Source organism: Hyaena hyaena, unplaced genomic scaffold (genome assembly GCF_003009895.1).
Source record: "Hyaena hyaena isolate Hyena2069 unplaced genomic scaffold, ASM300989v1 scaffold_1089, whole genome shotgun sequence".
In the NCBI taxonomy this organism is placed as follows: Eukaryota; Metazoa; Chordata; class Mammalia; order Carnivora; family Hyaenidae; genus Hyaena; species Hyaena hyaena.
The window spans coordinates 182,680-202,945 of record NW_024081721.1 but is presented as its reverse complement, the minus strand read 5'-3'; the positions used below and the strand labels follow the sequence as shown (position 1 = coordinate 202,945).

General features: G+C 35.2%; 1 protein-coding gene and 1 pseudogene across 1 annotated transcript in view; both read left to right on the top strand.

Moving 5' to 3' along the window:
- Positions 1-20,266, top strand: part of PIK3C2G (phosphatidylinositol-4-phosphate 3-kinase catalytic subunit type 2 gamma) — a 323,071-nt gene that overhangs the window by 120,163 nt on the left and 182,642 nt on the right. Inside the window, exons 16-17 of the mRNA XM_039222254.1 lie at positions 10,737-10,830; positions 16,041-16,135. Of these exons, the coding sequence (XP_039078185.1) occupies positions 10,737-10,830; positions 16,041-16,135 (189 nt within the window). The remainder of the gene's footprint in view (positions 1-10,736; positions 10,831-16,040; positions 16,136-20,266) is intronic.
- Positions 11,984-19,485, top strand: LOC120224013 (annotated as a pseudogene).

The following is a 20,266-nucleotide window of genomic DNA, read 5'->3' as shown; positions in this document are numbered from 1 at the left end:
AATCGGATTGATATTATACAAGGATAATTTTGGCACCAACGTGAAGGATGAACTAAAAAAAAAATGAAAGCTAGGATATTAGATATATGTCAGGTATTGAAATAGTCCATTTGAAAAATAGTAGAGTTCCACAGAGCAGATCTGAGAAACCTTTCAGAGGACAGTGAAAAAAAGAGAAGAGATAATGAAGACTTTGAGCTTTCTGTTTCAGGTAAATGATAGAAAACTATACTGTTAATCAAGACAAAGGTTATAGAAAAAAAGAAAATTTAGGTGGTGTAAGATAAGATGTAGAACACTGCTTTGGAACTGTTGCATAGTTAAAAACCTGTGGGACAGGGGCGCCTGAGTGGCTTAGTCAGTAAAGCATCCGACTTCGGCTCAGGTCATGATCTCAGAGTCTGTGGGTTCAAGCCCCACATTGGGCTCTGTGCTGACAGCTCAGAGCGTGGAGCCTGCTTCAGATTCTGTGTCTTCCTTGCTCTCTGCCCCTCCCCTACTTGTGTGTTTTCTCTCTCTCTGTCTCTTTCTCTGTCAAAAATAAACAAACAATAAAAATAAAACAAAAAACCTGGGGTGACCAGTATGCAGTTGTATATTCAGATCTGAAGTGTAGCAGAGAAACCAAAGCTTGAAAAATAATATATGAATTATTGGCTTGAAAGCAGTAACTGAAGCCATAGAAGTAAAGGTACTGCATGTACATATGTGGAGGAAGTAAAGAAAGAGGCAAAAGATGGAACCCTGGAGAGTAGCAACATTTTAAGAGCAGTATACAGGAAGCAAAGCCAGAAAAGACAATGGAAAGAATAACCAAGAGGTCAGAGGAGATTAAAAAAAACGATGGCAATTTAGAATTCATAAAAAAAGGTTTTCAATGTCTTTCAAAAAGTATTAAATAGAATTAAGTCTAAAAACAAATCAATGGATTGAAAACAGAGAAGTCACTGATGTAATTAGTGAGAGCAGTTTTAATACTGTAGTAAAGTTGGACGCCATACTTCAAGATCCTAAAGAGCAAATGGAGAGAAAAAAATTAAATAAATTGTGACTTCTGAAATAGGGCTTATGGTAAAAGCTTTGAGGTTTGGGCTGTGTATGCTTATTCACATAAAATAGCTTCAGGCATGTTTACAAATAGAGTTAAAGGATGCATACAGGGAAGATCTGAAAGTAGAAGGATGAGTGAAGTAGCAAAATGAGATGGTACCAGCAGCCACTAGCCTGGAACAAAAGTACAAATGGTAATTTTATCCAAGAAAAAGAAGAGAGTAACTTCTCCCCCTCAGGGGGAAGCAAAAAAAAAATATGAATACAATTATAGATAAGTATAAATTCAGAAGAGAAAACTGTGGAAGTTTCAATATCGTCTCCATGAAGGAAGAGTCAATATTCTTCTGATATTCTTAGAATGAGAAATGTGGTATAACATAAACCCAATATGTCTTGTATAAATATTTTGTCTTTTTGCACCCTCTCTCTTTGAGAGAGTTTCTGGAGTTGCTTCTAAATCTCACAGTTGACAGCAAAAGTTTGAAATCAGATGTATCTAGCTCTACTGTTTATTACTTGAATGACTTTGGACAAATTTCCTTATCTATAAAGCAGGGATAATAATATTATGTACCTTATGGGATAAAGTACTTATGAGACCATTCATATGGGATAAAGTACTTATGGGACCATTCAATAAGATTCTACCAATCATCTTTATCATTAGTATCCTCTTCATCATAATTATATTAAGTGTTTAGAGTTTTCAGACTCTTTCAAAAGCAAACTGTAACTACCGATAAATCCATGGGAATAATTTCATTTCAATTAATCCTCAGTGAGTTAGATTTATTTGTCAAAATATATATGATAAAAGAATTAGCATAAATATTTCCCAACTGAATGACATAGCTTACAAAGCACTTTCACATTACACGATTTGTTCTACAGAATAACTTTTTAAATATTATTAGCAACATTTACAATTTCCCCTATTTTATTGATCCCCATTTTACAGATGAAGAAATTGAAGCTAAATATGTCTGTTCATTTACTCAATGGATGTTTACTGATGGCTTACTCATGTAAGGCACTTCATGTGACCCTACAGCTAGTATAATGCACAGAAAAGAAATATAATCCTGCCTTTGTGGAGCTGCCATCTGCTGGAGGTGGGGAGAAATAGGTCATGCCATATTATAAATGTAAAATGCAGGTCTTTTAACTGCTCTGAATGAAAAGTATATAGTTCTATGAACACATATAACAAAAGAACCAAACCTTTTCTACAAAGTGAAAAAGTCTCCCTTGAAGAAATTACATTTGAACTCAGATCCAAAGGATGAATGGGAATGAATTAATGAAAGGGGAGAATAAGAGAAGAGTTTTCTGGGAAGAAGGGATCTATGAAAGAGCCCTGGGGCAGGAACTTAATTTGGGAAACTGGAAGAAAGTGCGCCTGGAGTCCAGGGAAGAAGTGTATGACATAAGATTAGCAGATATCTTAAAATAGAGCTAAAACTGGTGTTCTAAGGACAGCTAAACAGGACCATGTTGAGCAACTTGATCTTTAGTAGCATTGGGAAAGGACAAATGGTAAGGGAATATTTTGAACGGGTCTGCATCTTTTAAAGATCACTATGGCTTCTGAGTGAAGCATAAATTTGGTGAGAGAAGCAAAAGTGAGACTAGGAGGAAGCTATAGAAGTAGTCCAAGTGTCAGAGGATAGAAAGTTAGCCTTTGAAGGTTGGTAGTGGTGATGTAATAAAATGAACATAATCAGAACATTTAGGAGTAGAAGTGTTAAGATTGATTGGGGAAGGGCAGTGAAAAGGGAGGGTATCAAAGATTACTTCTACGTTTCTGTATAATGCAAGTAGGTAGAAAATAGAAGCATTTGCTAAAATAGAGCACTCTGGGTAACAAATAGATTATAGAATAACCCTGCCATTCAGGTTGAGGTCGACTGGCTTTGAGATGCGCTTTGAGTTAATTCCCAAATTCTATAGGCAATCCATAGACTATCCATAAGGAAATATCTCTGCACAGTTACTAATGTCTATTTGGATCTAGGATTCATTTTTATTCCTACTGGGTCATGACTGGGCCAATATTCCCATCCAATTAGACAAATTATACTACTCCCTATTGTGTGTCTTTATTGATCCATTTAGAAGGCAGTAAGTAAAATAAATATTTTCAGCTTGTCTTGTGGATTTCATATACACTTATATAATAATATCTAATCAAAAGATAAAATGGTCTTGCTAGAAGTACTATAGAAAGCCTACTGGCATTAGTGTTCTGGGTATTTGGATTCTAGCATCAGTGCCCTAACAAATGGCCTTGAGCAAACAACTCAAACCCTCTGAATTTAGGTTCCTTCATCTGTATAATTAGGAGATTGAACCAGGTCTTCAAGTTTCATTGAGTTCTAATATTCTGCAATCATGTGAAAATCCTTGAACGAACATGAATTATTCATTGGTTAGAGATTTACAATCATCTTAAAGAATCCTTATTCCCCACTTTCCCTAGAAAAGAATTTCTCCTGTCAAATCTGATCATTTTTTAGTACTAGAAAAATAGCAAATACATTCATATTGACATTTTTCTTCCAAGCTGATGCTGATTGTGTCATCAGACTCAAAACCTGCTGGAGAAACTGTTCTGTACTTCTGATAGTTTTCTAATTCTAACCTGACATTGCAGCTTTTAACTGTGAATAGCCTCATGGCATTCTGCATGAATTCTTACTATGTATTCTGAAGTCTGACATTTCTGTTACACTTAAATTTGATCTCAGATTTCTTTGCTTTCATTTTACCCAAAGTTGCTTTTTTTAAAAGGTTGACATTTGTTACATCATAGTTGGCTTTTACTCATCACTTCAAAAATTCTTTGAACAAGATATTGACCTTGTATCATTTTTCAAACTAGAAAAAGAAGAACAAAAGAGAAAAATAATGATATGGGGAGAAAATGAGAAAGGAATAGAAAAGATAAAATAACAAGTCAAATGCAAGAAATTGAAAGGTGTATTTTTCTGTTAAAATTTCACTTCATGATGCCACTGGTCCTGTTGAAGGTTGTCGGGATCCTTGGTAATATTCCTATAGCCCTCTGAGAAGAGTTGTAAATGATTAAGGAAAGAGAGGAGAAATGATGATTCCCAAATCTGAGTGTTGGTCATATGACTTCAAAGCCAATTTTTCATTCAGGTAAAAGATAAGTTGATGTACTGCTGTCTTCAAAACAGACCACAAGTGCTGATTTCTTGACTTACAGGCCCACAACAATAACACATGCCAAAACTATGTTCTCAAGATTAGGTTTGCAGTCCCTTAGGTGCTTAGAGGGGTATTTCAAGGTCAAGATTTTTCCATAATAATCCTAATATGTCACTTGCCATTGTCACATGCATTCATTCATGGGTGTAGAGTGTTTTTTGACGTGCAATATTGCAATAGATATAATACAGAAACAGATAGGGGAACATAGCTGTTTTCTATTAAGCCAGACATTACAGATATTTACAAAAATCTAAAACAGTATCACTCTTCTCTCTAAATATTTTCTTTGTTTTTGAAAACATAGCTATTTTTCATAGGAATATATTGTTTATGTTAACATGTAAAGGGGTTATTGATATTTTAAATGAATTGATAAATATTTCTTAAATGTCTTGGTTTTGTTTCTAAATTGGCAACTCTTGATAGATACAACTCACATAAATGAAAACTCTTTGGAATCTTCCATAATTAAGAGTGCTAAAAAGGTCTTGAGACCCAATGCAGAAGAATCTGTTGCACAGCAACCTTAAACACTGGTCAGTTGTTTTGACTTCCACCTTGAACTAAAGAGCTTCCTACATACTTGATACTCTTCCTTTCCTACCCATGTAAGGATTACCATTCTACCTTAATCCTCCGCTTGACCATAAACTTTGTGTATACGCTGTTGGCAAAAGACAGAGTTGATATTTCCCTAAATTTCCTTTGAAAATATTTGTCTTGAAGTTGCTTTGATTTTACTTAATTTTTTCACCTTTAAGTTTTTTAACTACATATTAGATTCCTTTTATTAACTTTTACAATCCTAGTCTTCAAGATGTATTTTTTCTTTGTGTCTAAATGAACTCATTGGACAATGGACCATGTGCAATTTTTAAATACTTCCTTAACAATTATTGTACAGAGTTATATTTATCTTAGCTGTGGTATTATGTCCCTTTACAGAGGGCAGAAACCCAATTGTTAGCTCGATTTAGAGGAAACTAAACCCTGACTAGAAAGAATCACTGCTCATGAAACTCATATAAAACTGAATAGTAAGACAGTCTGATGTTCTGCTTTTGATCAAAATTGGTTTTGCTCCCCTATTCAGACATGCTTGGAAAGTAAATTAGGTAACCTAAAGTTTACTTAAATGAGCAATTAAAATGAATAACCTTAAAGAAGTGATTACTTCACATGAATTCTTGTTACACCTAATCTTAAAAATTCATAATAAATGAAAATTCCTTTCACCTTTACATAATCTCCTCTCCAAAAAATAATAGAATTTTACTGACCTTGTATCTTGTTAATATCTCAAATCTGATAGATAACCATTTATTACATTATAAATGATCTATTTTCTGAATGAATATAAGGAAGTTTCTTACAAATTTAAGTAAATGAGGACCTAGTTAATATCAGCCTCATGAATCTTCTAATGGTACTTTTGTTTCTACTCAAGGTATCATATTTGTGCCTCTAGTAATTAGTAGTCCCAAGGTTAGCAGAATCACTAGAGAGCGGCTCCTGCTTTATTATTGGCAGGAATTATATATATATTTCAAGAAAATCAGGTCATTGGAAAGTACAATAACCTGGCTTGTGGAAAATTCAAAATAAGTTGTAGTTCTTCTGTCACATATGACATTTCAGTCTGTAAATATCACATGACAGTCAGAAAATATGGGTAGCCCTCACCTCATTGAGGAATGTGTCACTGAGCATGAAATGCCAATAACTATATCCCAGGAGAATGTTTAAACAGTTTCAGACAACATCACAGGGAAGAAATGCCAAGATTTGTGGAACATTGATCTTTGCCTGGGTTCCAGGCCCTGAAAAGGTATTAAGCATAAATTCTCTAGAGGCTGAGATCCCTATTTGGACCTATTATACTAAAAAAAAAATTTTAAGTCAGCACAAAAATATACTTGTTCTTTTACACAATGATGTTTACTCTTAAAGAGGCATATGATTTTGAGGGTTTTTTTAGTATTGAAAATGAACTTGTACTTATTCAAATATATTCATAATTAGTTAAATGAGCCTTACTTTTTAAAAATCATTATATTTTAGTAACTTCATGTAGAAAATTTGAAAGACTTAAAAAAATTAAGCTTAAAAAGGTTAAGTCATCCATGAAATTTAGTATTAATATTCAGATATGTGGTATTAATATTTTTATTTTTCTCATCTTTTTATCAAGCCTATGGAGAAATATGCACATTTTTATGTACATGCTGGTATTATACTGCATACATTTTTCATAATATTTTCATATTATTAAATATTCTTTTAACATTTTTAGACTATATGTATTCTACCATATGGTCATAGCTTTAGTTAACTTTCTATTTTTAGACACTTATGTTATTTCCACTTACATATATTCTTATATATATTTCTCTGATTATCTTTTTGGGATGAATTCTCAAAAGTAAATAGATCAAGGAATAATCACATTAAAAAAATTTTTTTAATACATGTTGCTATACATTGCCAGTAATATACTAAGGGGCACATTTCCCAGGAGCTTCCCTAACACTGCCAATGTCTCTTTTAATGTGGCCAACTCTTCCCAAAATAATCAAATGAAAGCTATCTTTGGATATGCTTCACTGTTGTTCAGCCTTAGTCACATCTCAGGGTGTCATGTGGTTAGTTTCTTAGCAATTTCTCCTTCAGTTTCTTTCTAAACTAAATACAACATAGTGAATAAAAAGATCCATTCCTTTCCATTAATGTGTAAAAATGTTCTTTCCAGCATTTTTACATATTAATACAAATATATAATTTTTCCTTTGGAGTGTGTAGATGTTACTAGTGTTTGTTCTCCTATTTCTGAAAAAGTTTGAAAAAAATCCTTCTTTATTACCTTCATATTTGGTTTTTTTTTGTTTGTTTTTTTTTCCTCTCTCACTCTTTTGACTGAGAAAACAAATTTTAAAATCCTGGAACTTGTATAAGAGATATTTTTGAATTAAATCTATTGCTACCAATGTAAATTATTTCAGAGAACAGCAAGATAAATGGGCTCAATAGTATGATTTTTTGCATTATTACCATCACAATCAATGCATTTTTATTAATGACCCAACATGTATGGAGCATGGTGCTAAATCCTACGGATGAAAAAAAGGAGGAAGGAACAATTCTTATCTTCAGTTGATTTATTCACTAGTTGAGAATGATGGTGCATATATAAAAAAGATAAATTCTAATAAACACTAGCATACCCAGTTGCCCAATGAAGTCAGCCAGTCAGTGCCCTTAGAGTTCAGAAAAGAGATTAGTAAACTTTAGGGTAGTCACCTTTAAGAGGATTTGACCACATTTTGAAGAAGAATTCAAATTCTGAGAAGAGAAGCTGTTCCAAGGGGGGGTTACAGTGCTCACAAAGGTGAGAATGCACATGACATTTTCAGAGTAAAAATAACCTGTGAGTCAGCCAGAGCAGTTTATTCAGTCTTAGAGTAGGATAAAAATCTTAATGTTTGGCTAGCCTTGGCTATCTAGATTAGCAGTATGGGCCTAAGAGAGGCCCGTTGGAAATAGAAAATAATTTAATGTTTTATAAGAAGTGAATTTAGAAACAATTTGGGGGGAGGCACCCTGGGTGGTTCAGTCGGTTGAGCATCTGACTTTGGTTCAGGTCACGATCTATAGGTTCATGAGTTCAAGCCCCACATCAGGCTCAACCTCATTGCTGTCACCCTGTCAGCGCGGAGCCTGCTTTGGATCCTCTGTCCCCCTCTCTCTGCCCCTCTCCCACTTGTACTCTCCCCAAAATAAATAGACATTTAATAAAGAAATAAGTTAGGGAAATTTATAAGGTATTACTATGAAAAATATTAGTACCAACATGAGATAATTATGGCCTAGACTAGCTAGTTCCAAAAGAAACTAAAAACAGGCATGCTAGAGTCATGAGAATAGAAAAGTCAACCAAACTTGGCAACTGATTATATATAAAGATGAGACTACTAGTAACTTATTATTCAACTGTACTTGTATCAGGGATTTATAATGAATGAGCCTGCCCTCAGCCAAGTACATAATATAGAACCCCACTGAGAAGAGTTTCATAAACTCTACAGGAGCCTACGAAGTAGTTGAAACAGCTTTCCAGGTAAATCAGCCCTTGAGTTGTGACTTCAAAGATGAATTGAATTTTGCCCGATGGAAAAGGGGTGGAAATTCAATGAAGAGGGCAAAAGAGAAGGAAAATATGACTCAAAACTTTAGATCTACATGATTGAAGACAGATAATAACACAGACCATAATAGAAAAGTCTAGTAGTAGAGATGTTTTAGTTGGAAAGATAATTTTGTTTAGACATTCTTCAAAAAAATATGTAGAGCGTGTTCACCAATCTGGAGGCATTTGGGACATCTCCGTGAGCAAAACAGGAAAAAATTTCTGCTTTCATGGAGTTTACATTCTAGTATATGGAAATAAATACACAATAGTGTTCACCAAGGAGTTTTCTTTCATTGTGATGTTTGTTTCTAATATTTCTTTCTCTGCTTTCATTAGTATCAATAATATAAAATACACACACAAAAAAAAGCATGGGTGACTAGTATCTAACTTAAGCCATCACTTAGGCAGCAAAATGTTCCAAGTAACTCTTTTCTCCAAGACTTCAAACTGTCCTCAAACTGACCTTGATGTCTACAAGCTTCAGACAAATGGCTTAGTAATTGAGAGCAATAAATTAGAATCAATCACATTTAGTTAGGAGAAAGTAGTCTAAGTGTGCTAAAACAAGCTGACCTTCTCCTAGCTTTGCATTTTTATTACACTCTTTCTGCTCTTCACCTGAGCTTGATGTTATGCTGGGATCTTTTGACCTTAGCAATACTTCAGGAGATGTATCTGGACTACAATTCTTACTAGGTCTTACTGCTAGATCCTTCAAAGGGAGAAAATTATAGGAAAAGTATTTGCAGGTCAGAAATAAGGGTTTTGAGTGACTAACCTTGGAAGTGAAATTTTTGTTGGAATTAAAATGCTCAGTTTAACTTAAGAAAAACTATGTAAAACATTACATTTATGCATTACATTTCAAACTGCTATCAAGGACAGTCGAAAGATATTAAGCCAGTGTTTCTTGACACTGTAGCTGCATAGTATTCATTTCACCCTTCAATAACCTAATATGCTGAAAAGAGACTGGACATTAAAGACTTTAAAAGTTTCCTGATGGGGCACCTGAGTGGCTCAGTTGGTTAAGCATCCGACTTCGGCTCAGGTCATGATCTCACGGTTTGTGAGCCTGAGCCCTGTATCAGGCTCTGAGCTGTTAGCCTGCTTCAGATTCTGTGTCTCCCTCTCTCTCTGCCCCTCCCATGCTCACCCTCCATCTCTCTCTATCTCTCAAAAATAAATAAACCTTAAAAATTTTTTAAATAAATAAATAAATAAAAGGTTTCCTGATCTCCATAGTATTGGGAGCCAATCTTCAGAACTCTGTCCTGATGGTTGAAAGAATTCAGTTTGTTTCCATACAAAAAGATTTTTTGCTTTTATCTGTTTATTTATGACCTTGTTTTTTCAGTCAATTACTGTAAGTAGTTCCTTCAAGTTTTAAATTATGCATATTGATTTTTTTCCAAAAAACATATTAATTTAAAATTAATTTTTCTCACCAAAGCCCCAGTTATATCTAATCATGTCAAAGCAGTATGTCAAAATCATATCAAAACGGTATGGTGCCAAAAGTTATCTCCAGGCACTTCCCAGGAGCTTGGAGATAATTGAATCTAATTCTTCTGATAGAACACGATAATGGCAGTCTGAGGAGCCCACTTGAGGATTAATTGTTTTGGGAATAGACTTTCAAATGCTAAATACTTTCATAAATTAAGTTCAGTAACAAACATTTATTAAGTGTCTAATGGGTGCTTAATCTTATAACAGATAAAAGCAGTCCAAAAATGAATAAGGCACAGTTTACCCTCAAGAACTTCATATCCTAGTAATATTTAGTCTTATTAAATTATTGTTGTTTATTTATTGTAAGGTACTTTAGATTTATGGTTTTTCATTATGACCTGGCCAAAACTCATTTAAATATATTATATACTATTTTTAATTATATAAGCCATCAGGTCTCCGGCTGGTAATAATTTACTTAACAAAATGTATGGCAAAGATTTTCGTACACTTCAGAAAGATCTTAGTTATCCTACAATCCTTTATAGACAAGAAAGCTAGCAATTTTGACTTAATTCCAAGTTTCCAAGAATATCTAGTTGAAAGGGCATTTTACTGCAGTTCACACGAGAGTGCAGAATGTGGAAGAATAATAATTTGGTGCTAATAATCATCTTAATTGATTGTGAGATTATTATTTTATCTTACGTGCTGGGGGTGGAATTCATTCTCTTTTCTCCCTGACATTTATCATGAATTATTCCATACAATTAATAGCATAACAGATATGTATACTTTGTATTAGTTTTCCAGATCAAGAAATTCGTACAGTGGCAGTTCAACAATTAGACAACCTCTTGAATGATGAACTACTAGAATATCTCCCACAACTAGTTCAGGTAAGAACAGCAGAGCTGCCAAAGGATTCCAGAATTTTAACTAATAATTTTCTAAAAAGAGTTTCCAGGGCACCTGAGTGGCTCAGTCAGTTAAGTGCCCAACTTCATCTCAGGTCATGATCTCATGGTTCATGATTTCAAGCCCCACATCGAGCTCTGTGCTGACAGCTCAGAGCCTGTATCCTGCTTTGGATTCTATGTCTCCCTCTCTCTCTGCCCCTTTCCACTTAATGCTCTGTCTGCCTTTGGCTCAAAAATGAATAAACATTAAAAAAAAATTTTTAAGTATTTCCAATAAGTCAGCAATACCCAGGAGCTAAACTACAGTTCATGTGTCAACATGAGTAACATAGAAATTCTTTAGCCAAAATTGGTAGTTACAAAAAAGTGTCTAAAAGACATAAAAAAAATTTTTTTAAAGAACTTCACTTATTAATTAGAACTAGGGGGAAGAAATGGAAATGCTGGCGATGAAATCTTTTCATCTATGTAGAACAATTAAAAATTAATCAAATAATGTTATGTGAAAAATAGTCTTTTACTAGGCAGCTCCTCATAATATATGGGTTTCTTGCCTTTCCCGTAGGATGTTCTAACATTGATTATAAATCTATAAAAGTAGTTTTATAAGATAATACCCTAATTCTGCCAACAGATACTACATTTTAGCTATAACATTAAATATGAGAATGTTGGAGTAATTTCAGAAAATAATATAAATTTATATAGAAATATGAACAAAGACTGATTTAGTCCGAATATTTTAAATTATAAACAACTGTACATCTTACAAATGACCATGTAATACCCTAACTAAAAAACAGAATTTTTTTTCCAAGTTGACTATGAAATGAGGGCTGAACAGGTAATTCAAATATAGTGGTCTTTATATTTTTCATTTTTTGGTTTTGCTTTTGTAACTCAGATGTGTTCTTATCTGAAAGGTCAGGTTGTAATTACAAGCTGTTTTAAATGCCAAGTGCCTCAGCTTCTGAACATTTAGGACAGAGAACTTTGAAAGTAATGGACAAACATGTGTCAGTGACTCGAATACCATATTGCTTTCCACATGGAATATACACTTCTCTGAAGGACTCCTAGAGAGAGAGCTGGTTTGGAAATAGTTGTACCAGGTTTGAGTGGCCGAAGCAAGATGGGTCAAAGTCAGAGTGGTGGTCATGGCCAGAGAGGTGGCAAGAAGGATGACAAGGACAAGAAAAAGAAATACGAACCTCCTGTACCAACTAGAGTGGGGAAAAAGAAGAAGAAAACAAAGGGACCAAATGCTGCCAGCAAGCTGCCACTGGTGACACCTCACACTCAGTGCCGCTTAAAATTACTGAAGTTGGAGAGAATTAAAGACTACCTTCTCATGGAGGAAGAATTCATTAGAAATCAGGAACAAATGAAACCTTTAGAAGAAAAGCAAGAGGAGGAAAGATCAAAGGTGGATGATCTGAGGGGGACCCCAATGTCGGTAGGAACGTTGGAAGAGATAATTGATGACCATCATGCCATCGTGTCCACATCTGTGGGCTCAGAACACTACGTCAGCATTCTTTCCTTTGTAGACAAGGACCTGCTGGAACCAGGCTCTTCAGTCCTGCTCAACCACAAGGTACATGCCATCGTAGGGGTGCTCATGGATGACACGGATCCCTTGGTCACAGTGATGAAGGTAGAAAAGGCCCCCCAGGAAACTTATGCTGATATTGGGGGTTTGGACAACCAGATCCAGGAAATTAAGGAATTTGTGCAGCTCCCTCTCACTCATCCTGAATTTTACGAAGAGATGGGTATAAAGCCCCCAAAAGGGATCATTCTCTACGGACTACCTGGCACAGGTAAAACCTTATTAGCCAAAGCAGTAGCAAACCAAACCTCAGCCACGTTCCTAAGAGTGGTTGGCTCTGAACTTATTCAGAAGTACCTAGGTGATGAGCCCAAATTCGTTCGGGAATTGTTTTGAGTTGCAGAAGAACACGCACCGTCCATCATGTTTATTGATGAAATTGATGCCATTGGAACAAAAAGGTATAACTCAAATTCCGGTGGCAAAAGAGAAATTCAATGAACAATATTGGAACTGTTGAACCAGTTGGATGGATTTGATTCAAGGGGTGACGTGAAAGTTATCATGGCCACAAACCGAATAGAAACTTTGGATCCAGCACTTTGCAGACCAGGCCGCATTGACAGGAAAATTGAGTTCCCCTGCCCGATGAAAAGACTAAGAAGCACATCTTTCAGATCCACACAAGCAGGATGACGCTGGCCGATGACGTGACCCTGGATGACTTGATCATGGCTAAAGAAGACCTCTCTGGGGCCGACATCAAGGCAATCTGTACAGAAGCCGGTCTGATGACCTTGAGAGAACGCAGGATAAAAGTAACAAATGAAGACTTTAAAAAATCTAAAGAAAATGTTCTTTCTAAAAAACAAGAAGGCACCCCTGAGGGACTCTACCTGTAGCCACATTTGCCTTCAAGGAGATGGTCAGGAAGCTGCCAGAGGAACCTCATCCAGTTGATCTTTCTTAGCAAACCCCCCCATCCCCCTTTCTGAGCCTGATGTATAGGGCGCCCCCTCAGACTGCCTTCATGTGTCAGCCACGTGCAGTGTTCTCCCCTCAATAAAGCGACTTCCTCCTAAAAAAAAAAAAAAATAGTTGTACCATATAGTTACTTCTCCCCATCCTTATAGTTGTGATTTTTCTATACTTGGCAGGATGGTGTAGTAAAAATAAAAATTAATCTAACTTTTGTAGATTATCTCATTATTATCTCATGACTCATGAGTATAGGCAACATACTCTACCTTACCCAGATTAAAAACATAAAATAACTTTTTACAAAATTTTTTGAAAATGGCATTCTGAATCAATCCACTAGGCACCAGGAATATAACTGAGAGCCATAAGCCTGCAAATCCAAATTCATAAGACAAGGTGCAGACACAATCCAACTAGTACATGCACAGAAGTAAAATTAGAGAGCACTCAACTACTCCCTAATTAAAAATGAAGATTATAGAGGCACGTGGGTGGTTCAGCTGGTTAAGCGTCTAACTTCGACTCAGGTCATGATCTCACAGTTCATGGGTTTGAGCCCTGTGTCAGACTCCATGCTGTGTGGAACCTGCTGGGGATTTTTCTCTCCTCCTCACTCTCTGTTCCTCCCTTCCTTGTGCTCTCTCTGATCTCTAAATACATACATACATACATACATACATACATACATACATACTTTAAAAAATTAAAAAAAGAAAAAGAAAAAATAAATGAAGATTATAGGGGCACCGAACGGCTCAGTCAGTTGAGCATCCAACTTCAGCTCAAGTCATTATCTCACAGTTCATGAGTTCGAGCGCCACATCTGGTTCACTGCTGTCAGCCCGTCAATGCAGAGCCAGCTCCCCATCCTCTGTCCTCCTCTCTCTGCCCCTCCCTCGCTTGCACTCTCCCAAAAATAAATAAATATTTGAAAAAAAATGAAGATTATAAAATGTTTTGAGGTTGAAAGAAATAACTAGAAAAATAAATCAAGCTAGGAAGAATTTTCAAACCATGTGTTACAAAATTTGCCGTTCTACTTCCATGTTCTCTCCTGCCTTCAAAACTTTAAAAACATAAAAACTTTTGAAACATAAGATTTTCTACCCCGTTGATTATTTTCTTGAAGAATGTTATTTTATGTATTATCTTGTTAGAATTATGCTGGATATATTAAAGCAGTAAGATACGACTGTAAGACCATAACAAACACAGAACATATTGTTCATAGGTAGAAAGCAATTAAGACACAGACCCAGAAGTTACTGCAAACCACAGGTCAACACCATGTGGGTAGGTTCCAAGAACACTTCATAATAATTCAGTGTGCACCAGAAAGATTGCCTGTCTCCTAGATGGTGAGGTAGGATTTAGGAGGAAATTGTACCAGTACACAGTGATGCTTCATAGTTTAGAAACAATGGAGCAATTTAAAGCAACAAGTAGTTCTGCATCAAGAAGAAATAATGGGGCAATCTAAAAAGAAAAGCCTGGAAGTAAATTCTAAGACACCTCTCTTGTTCATGTGCTTATCTGATATACTATTAGGGCATAAGCACAATTTATGACCTTGTCATCCCACTATTAGCAAGCAAGTGAAAGAAAGCCATAGCTGTAGTTTAAGACAACATACATTATGGTCTTTACACATTCAGACAGCATCTAGAGTTTATGCAAATTTGCTGAGATCATCTTTGGCACTCTTATACCTTAGGAATTTATCAACTTTCTCATCCTCGAGTATGGTCAGCATATTGAGGCATTTCTTCAGGTGTGTATGTGAATGCATGTTGTGCCCACTTTTATCTGCTGTCTGTACTATCGTATATAATCTGGCTTAAATTCTCTGTGTGAGTGTCTGTGTGTGTAAGACTTAAATGGCTATTGACCAGCTAAAGATAGAAGCCTTGCCTATTAAGCAGGGATGGAAATTTTTATCAAGAGAGCCTGGTTTTCATTTTCAAAACATATTCAGATTTCTAGGATGATGATGGGGCCCAGGTACTGCCTGCTGATAGTAAAGTCCCTGCCAGGTGGAGTTCTGAATTAGATCCATAGGATATTAGGGGCTGCCATTGCTGTCTGTGTTTCCCACCAGACTGGACATCCTAGAAAATACTAAAGAGCTGTTCACAGTGGAGATGAGACAAAGGATTGGGGGATGGATAGTTTAGGGTGGCAATAGTCAGCTTTGAAACCTCTAATTAAAGTGTCAAGTTCTGTAGGTTAATATTGACATAAATATTGGTGATTTCAGTTAAGGCTTTGAACATGTATTAGTGTCATTCCCCAAAGAGGAGAAATATCTGTTGTTTAATAGTGCCATTTTTATATCTAGGACACTAATCATGACATTATTTAGTTTTGTACATTTCTGGATTCTTCTCTTAGGCATGGTTGAACTCCATCAACCGTTTATTATCCTGTGATTCTAAAGCAGATATATGAAAGAGACTACACAAATCCAAATTGTGTGATGTGTGTGTTTTATGTTATTATACACCAGCTAATTAGGTTATCAAATATGATTTTAACATTTTGTTAAGACATTTATGCAGTTTCCCCTTGTCTCTTCTTAAGCCTCTTAAGCCCCTTTGTAGTCTGCTGTAATTTGGTTACTGAGAAGAGGAGTAAGTAATTATATCTCTTACTTCAGGCTGTCAAATTTGAATGGAACCTTGAAAGTCCTCTGGTACAACTCCTATTGCACCGTTCATTGCAAAGCACCCAGATTGCCCATCTTCTTTACTGGTAAGATTAAGTAAAATAGGACAGGATGCCTTTTTTTAAACTGTCAATTTCTCTCCATGGGGCTTTGGAAGAGGTGAAAGATTTCTTACCTTGTAATTGATATAAACCTCCATTTAAAACTCTGCCAAATTTGAGTGTTTGTCAAGGTTATTCTTATTTATGAGTATAATTTAACTGTCATCATCTTCAAAATCTTCCTTTTGTACAGTTGCTCCTGTTTATATTCAATCAGAATTTGGAATTTGGATGATACCTTTCCTGTAGTTTTAAATCACCTGTGCTATTTGTGGTCATATCTATTCATTGAAGATTTCAGGATAAAATCTAGTTATAAGATAGTGGATGTTTGGGAAGAATGTGCGTTTTAAAAGTAATTTTTGTACAATTCAGTAGTAAATAGTGAAGGCTAATATATACTTGGTGTTGCAAATCCCTAGGGCAGTCAACTTTTCTCCAAACATAAACTTTGAATATTGTTAGTGGAGAAATAAAACTTAAGAGATTTCAGAATTTCTTCCATTATCACCTATTCTTGATCCTATTGAATATGATATTCATTAGAGGCCATACTTCCTACTTTTATTACTAAACTCGTGGATTCACCTTCATAAAACTTATAATTACAAATTAAGTAGATCTATCTTTTGTCCTCACATATGTATGGCAGACATCATTTACTAGCTTCAATTGCTAGTGAAGAACGTTAATTAGTAGACAAAAAGTCTAACTTTTGAGTATGTTTTTCTTCAAGGAATGTTACTCATGTTGACATCACTTTTCCCATGAAAATAACTCAAACATTTCATAGCAAAGTAGAGATACAAGAAATTATCAGCCACCAATGTTTATTTTAATGTTCATTTTCGTTTTAAATACCTAATATGAAAAGCAGAACATTTTCCTCTACAATGTCAGTACAGTGAGGCATCAGACGCATGACCAGCACTGAGCCGTTCACTGAATGAAGCTCTGAATGAAGTCTTATTCTCCCCAGGTTTTCAATGAGCTACTACCTAGCTAGGGAAAGTTCAGTGGAGACATTCGGTGGTCTGCTTTCATAGTAAAACTAGGACTCTGTCAAACTCAGTGGTTGTTTCCCTTAAAACTTCACTTTTTTTTCACTTTTCACTTTTTTTAACATGTATTTATGAAAATGAAAGTATATGAAAAAGTAACGTGACCTGGGAATGATCTAGATTTAAATATTTGAACGAAAATATAATAAATATATAGAAATATAATTTTAAAAATATCTTAAAAAATAGAATGAATTAAGGACTTCTTTACTAGAGTAATGACTGTTGTAATACTTGTGCCACCATGGTAAGTCCTTCATTTGCTAAGGTAGAGTGTGAAAATTGGAGTCATTTGAAAGGCAAAGTGAATGAAAAGAAAGTTGTAAATCAATGTCATACTTCCAAGTTCACAATAAATTTAATTATGTTACACTTTCCAAAGAATTGGGAGGAAGGTCTTTCTCTGTATAATTCTCACCCTAATGAAGAAAAGAAAGATAAACAACAAAGCACACTTTGCCTCTCACTGATTCAAAAAGAGAGTAAGATAGAAGAATAGAAAAGAATATAAATTATAAATGAAATGTTTGTTCTTGAGTGTTTATTTGTGAGAGTATGGGAAGAGGAAAATGAAAACAAGAAGGGAGATTTTAAAATCCCTGCATCTTTTGAAACCTTAAATTTAAAACGTATCAGGAAAAATATCCTAAGCATGAAATAATATTAATTGTATTTAAAACATGTCCCAGAGTTTTAAAAAATGGCTTGAACCTAGCATTAAGTTTAGGGAATATTTGTACGTAGAGTGTTTGAGTTAAATGTTAAAGATGCAGCTCAGACCTTCCATGATACACCTAAACAATTAAAAAAAGTAGAGATCCATATAATTTAATGATTCTTTTTTCACTTGGATGAGCTGTCCCTTCCTCAGAGTCAGTATATTCAACACTGAACTCAACATCTTGCCCTGCTCACCCAGGGTTTGGACCTTTCCTGTTCCTCACTAACATGTCCAGTTGTTTATCAAGCCCTGTAACTCCATATCTCCTAAATAGCTCTACCACCTGACTTAAGCTAAGCATTTCTTTATTTAATGTAAAGAATTTAAAATATGTGTTGTTGTTGTTTAATTAGAGTATCAATATGCTATAGGATCTGCCATAAATTGTGCAGCAATACTGCCATCTTTCATACTCTTAAGTCTGAATGAATAAGCTCCAAGAGAAACCCAGTTTGAATCAAAATCTCTGTGGTGGGATGTATTTATAACATGATTCCCTTATAAATTGTTACTTAAGTCATATATTACAAAAATCTGAAAGTGTTCCCTTCAAAGTGAAGGAGAACACTTCCCTCCAAAGTGAGGGAAAGCCTGAGATGTAACTCCCATTTTTCAAACTTTAAGTGCAGCAGTTTTGTTTCTGTACATTACTATTACTAATTTTTGCTAGTATGGTGCATGGTGTTTGCAAAATATTCAATAAATTATTTTTGAATGAATGAATGGGATTAAGTTACTTGGGCCCAGCTATGCACATGCAGACTTGTGACAGAAGGGGGCAGAAGAGAGCTGCTTGAGCAGTCAATCAGACTTGATGCCAAACCAGAGCTGGCAAGGCTAGGGCAGTATCTGGAGATTGACCCAATCAGGTATTAGGCAATGCATATCACTAGTAAAGTCAAGACTGGATTGAAGGGAGACTGAGCAGAAGTCAGGAATTAGGGCCCAAGGAACAAGTCATTGCAGCAATTCCTGCTGGTCCTGAATGACTTAAGGCTATGGTATTTCTGGCACCACAAGGAGTTCCCAAGGTGGCGGTGGCGTTGAAGGATCAAATCCTATGCGCTTTAATATGCCACTCATAAAATTGAGATGATGAAAAATTTTCCCACTCATTTTTCCCACTCATTTTCTAAACACTCTGTCCTAAACTTTTCTCCTCTAGAATTTGGGGGCAATTTCTCAAATGAGGGACTACTCTATAAGAAAGCAAAATAAGGTGGAAATTTTGCATCATGTGATTTGAAGTCACATAGGTCCCTCTCACCCCTTCTCCTAAATATGTCACTCTTGATGCCTGAAATTCTATCCTTAGTGAATCACTCCTTTAGGTTAAGTATTGTTCCCTCCCAGAGGTTTTCTTCTAATGTGGAAATACATATATGCAGAGCATAGTGCTTATGATGAATTAGATTAGCATTTGTTCATTTATGTGACAAACATTGACATACTAGACATCATTGAACTGTTAAGGATAAAACAGCACAGTTCTTGCCTAGACAAGCTCACAGGTTAACAACACAGTAGCATCCAGGCAGCAGGGAAGAGCCCACTGGCTCTGTGGTGGGAAAAAAGTAGAAGGAGAGAAATGACAACAAATATGTCCACCTCACAGTGATCCATTCTAAATATAACCACAAGGTAGAGAGACAGGGCTGGCCATCAAGTAAATAGAAAAGCCTAAACGTGCACTCCCATTCTGTCAGAGTTAAATATCGATACAGGCATACAGATGTATACACAAAAGAGGTAAATGCCCTCTATTTTGGTATCTGAAATGCTCCCTGAAGAAAGAGTAAAGAGCTGTACTTTACAGAGTTATCACAGTGTAATAGAGCACGCATGATACAGAATCAATAAAAGGTTTTAAAGCCTCAGTCCTTTACCTTCTAGAATCATTACATTACTACTAATTCACCTTTTACCATTACAATGTAATGAATAATAAATTATTGCTTTACTTTTTTATACGGGAAAGTTATGGCTTGCTGTCATTTAATATTGATCTCTTATAATCATCTTTCACGTATTGTTCTCAGAAAAGTATACACAGGATAAAATCTCTACTATAAAGCAATTTGCTAAGGTAACAATAGTTATTCTTTACCTCAACCAACCTGAAAAAAGTGATATTTTTAAGAAAGTGTGCATTTTATGTTATAATCCTTAAAATTCACTAGCATAATTTTCTAGTTAAGGAACAGTATGGGAACAGCTGTTTTTTTTCTGTTTTATTTCTATTTTATGTGATAAAATCTTATATAGTTCTTTAAATAAAAATATTTTTAAAACAATGCAATTTTAAATTAATTCTCTTAAATCATTTGTGTTATT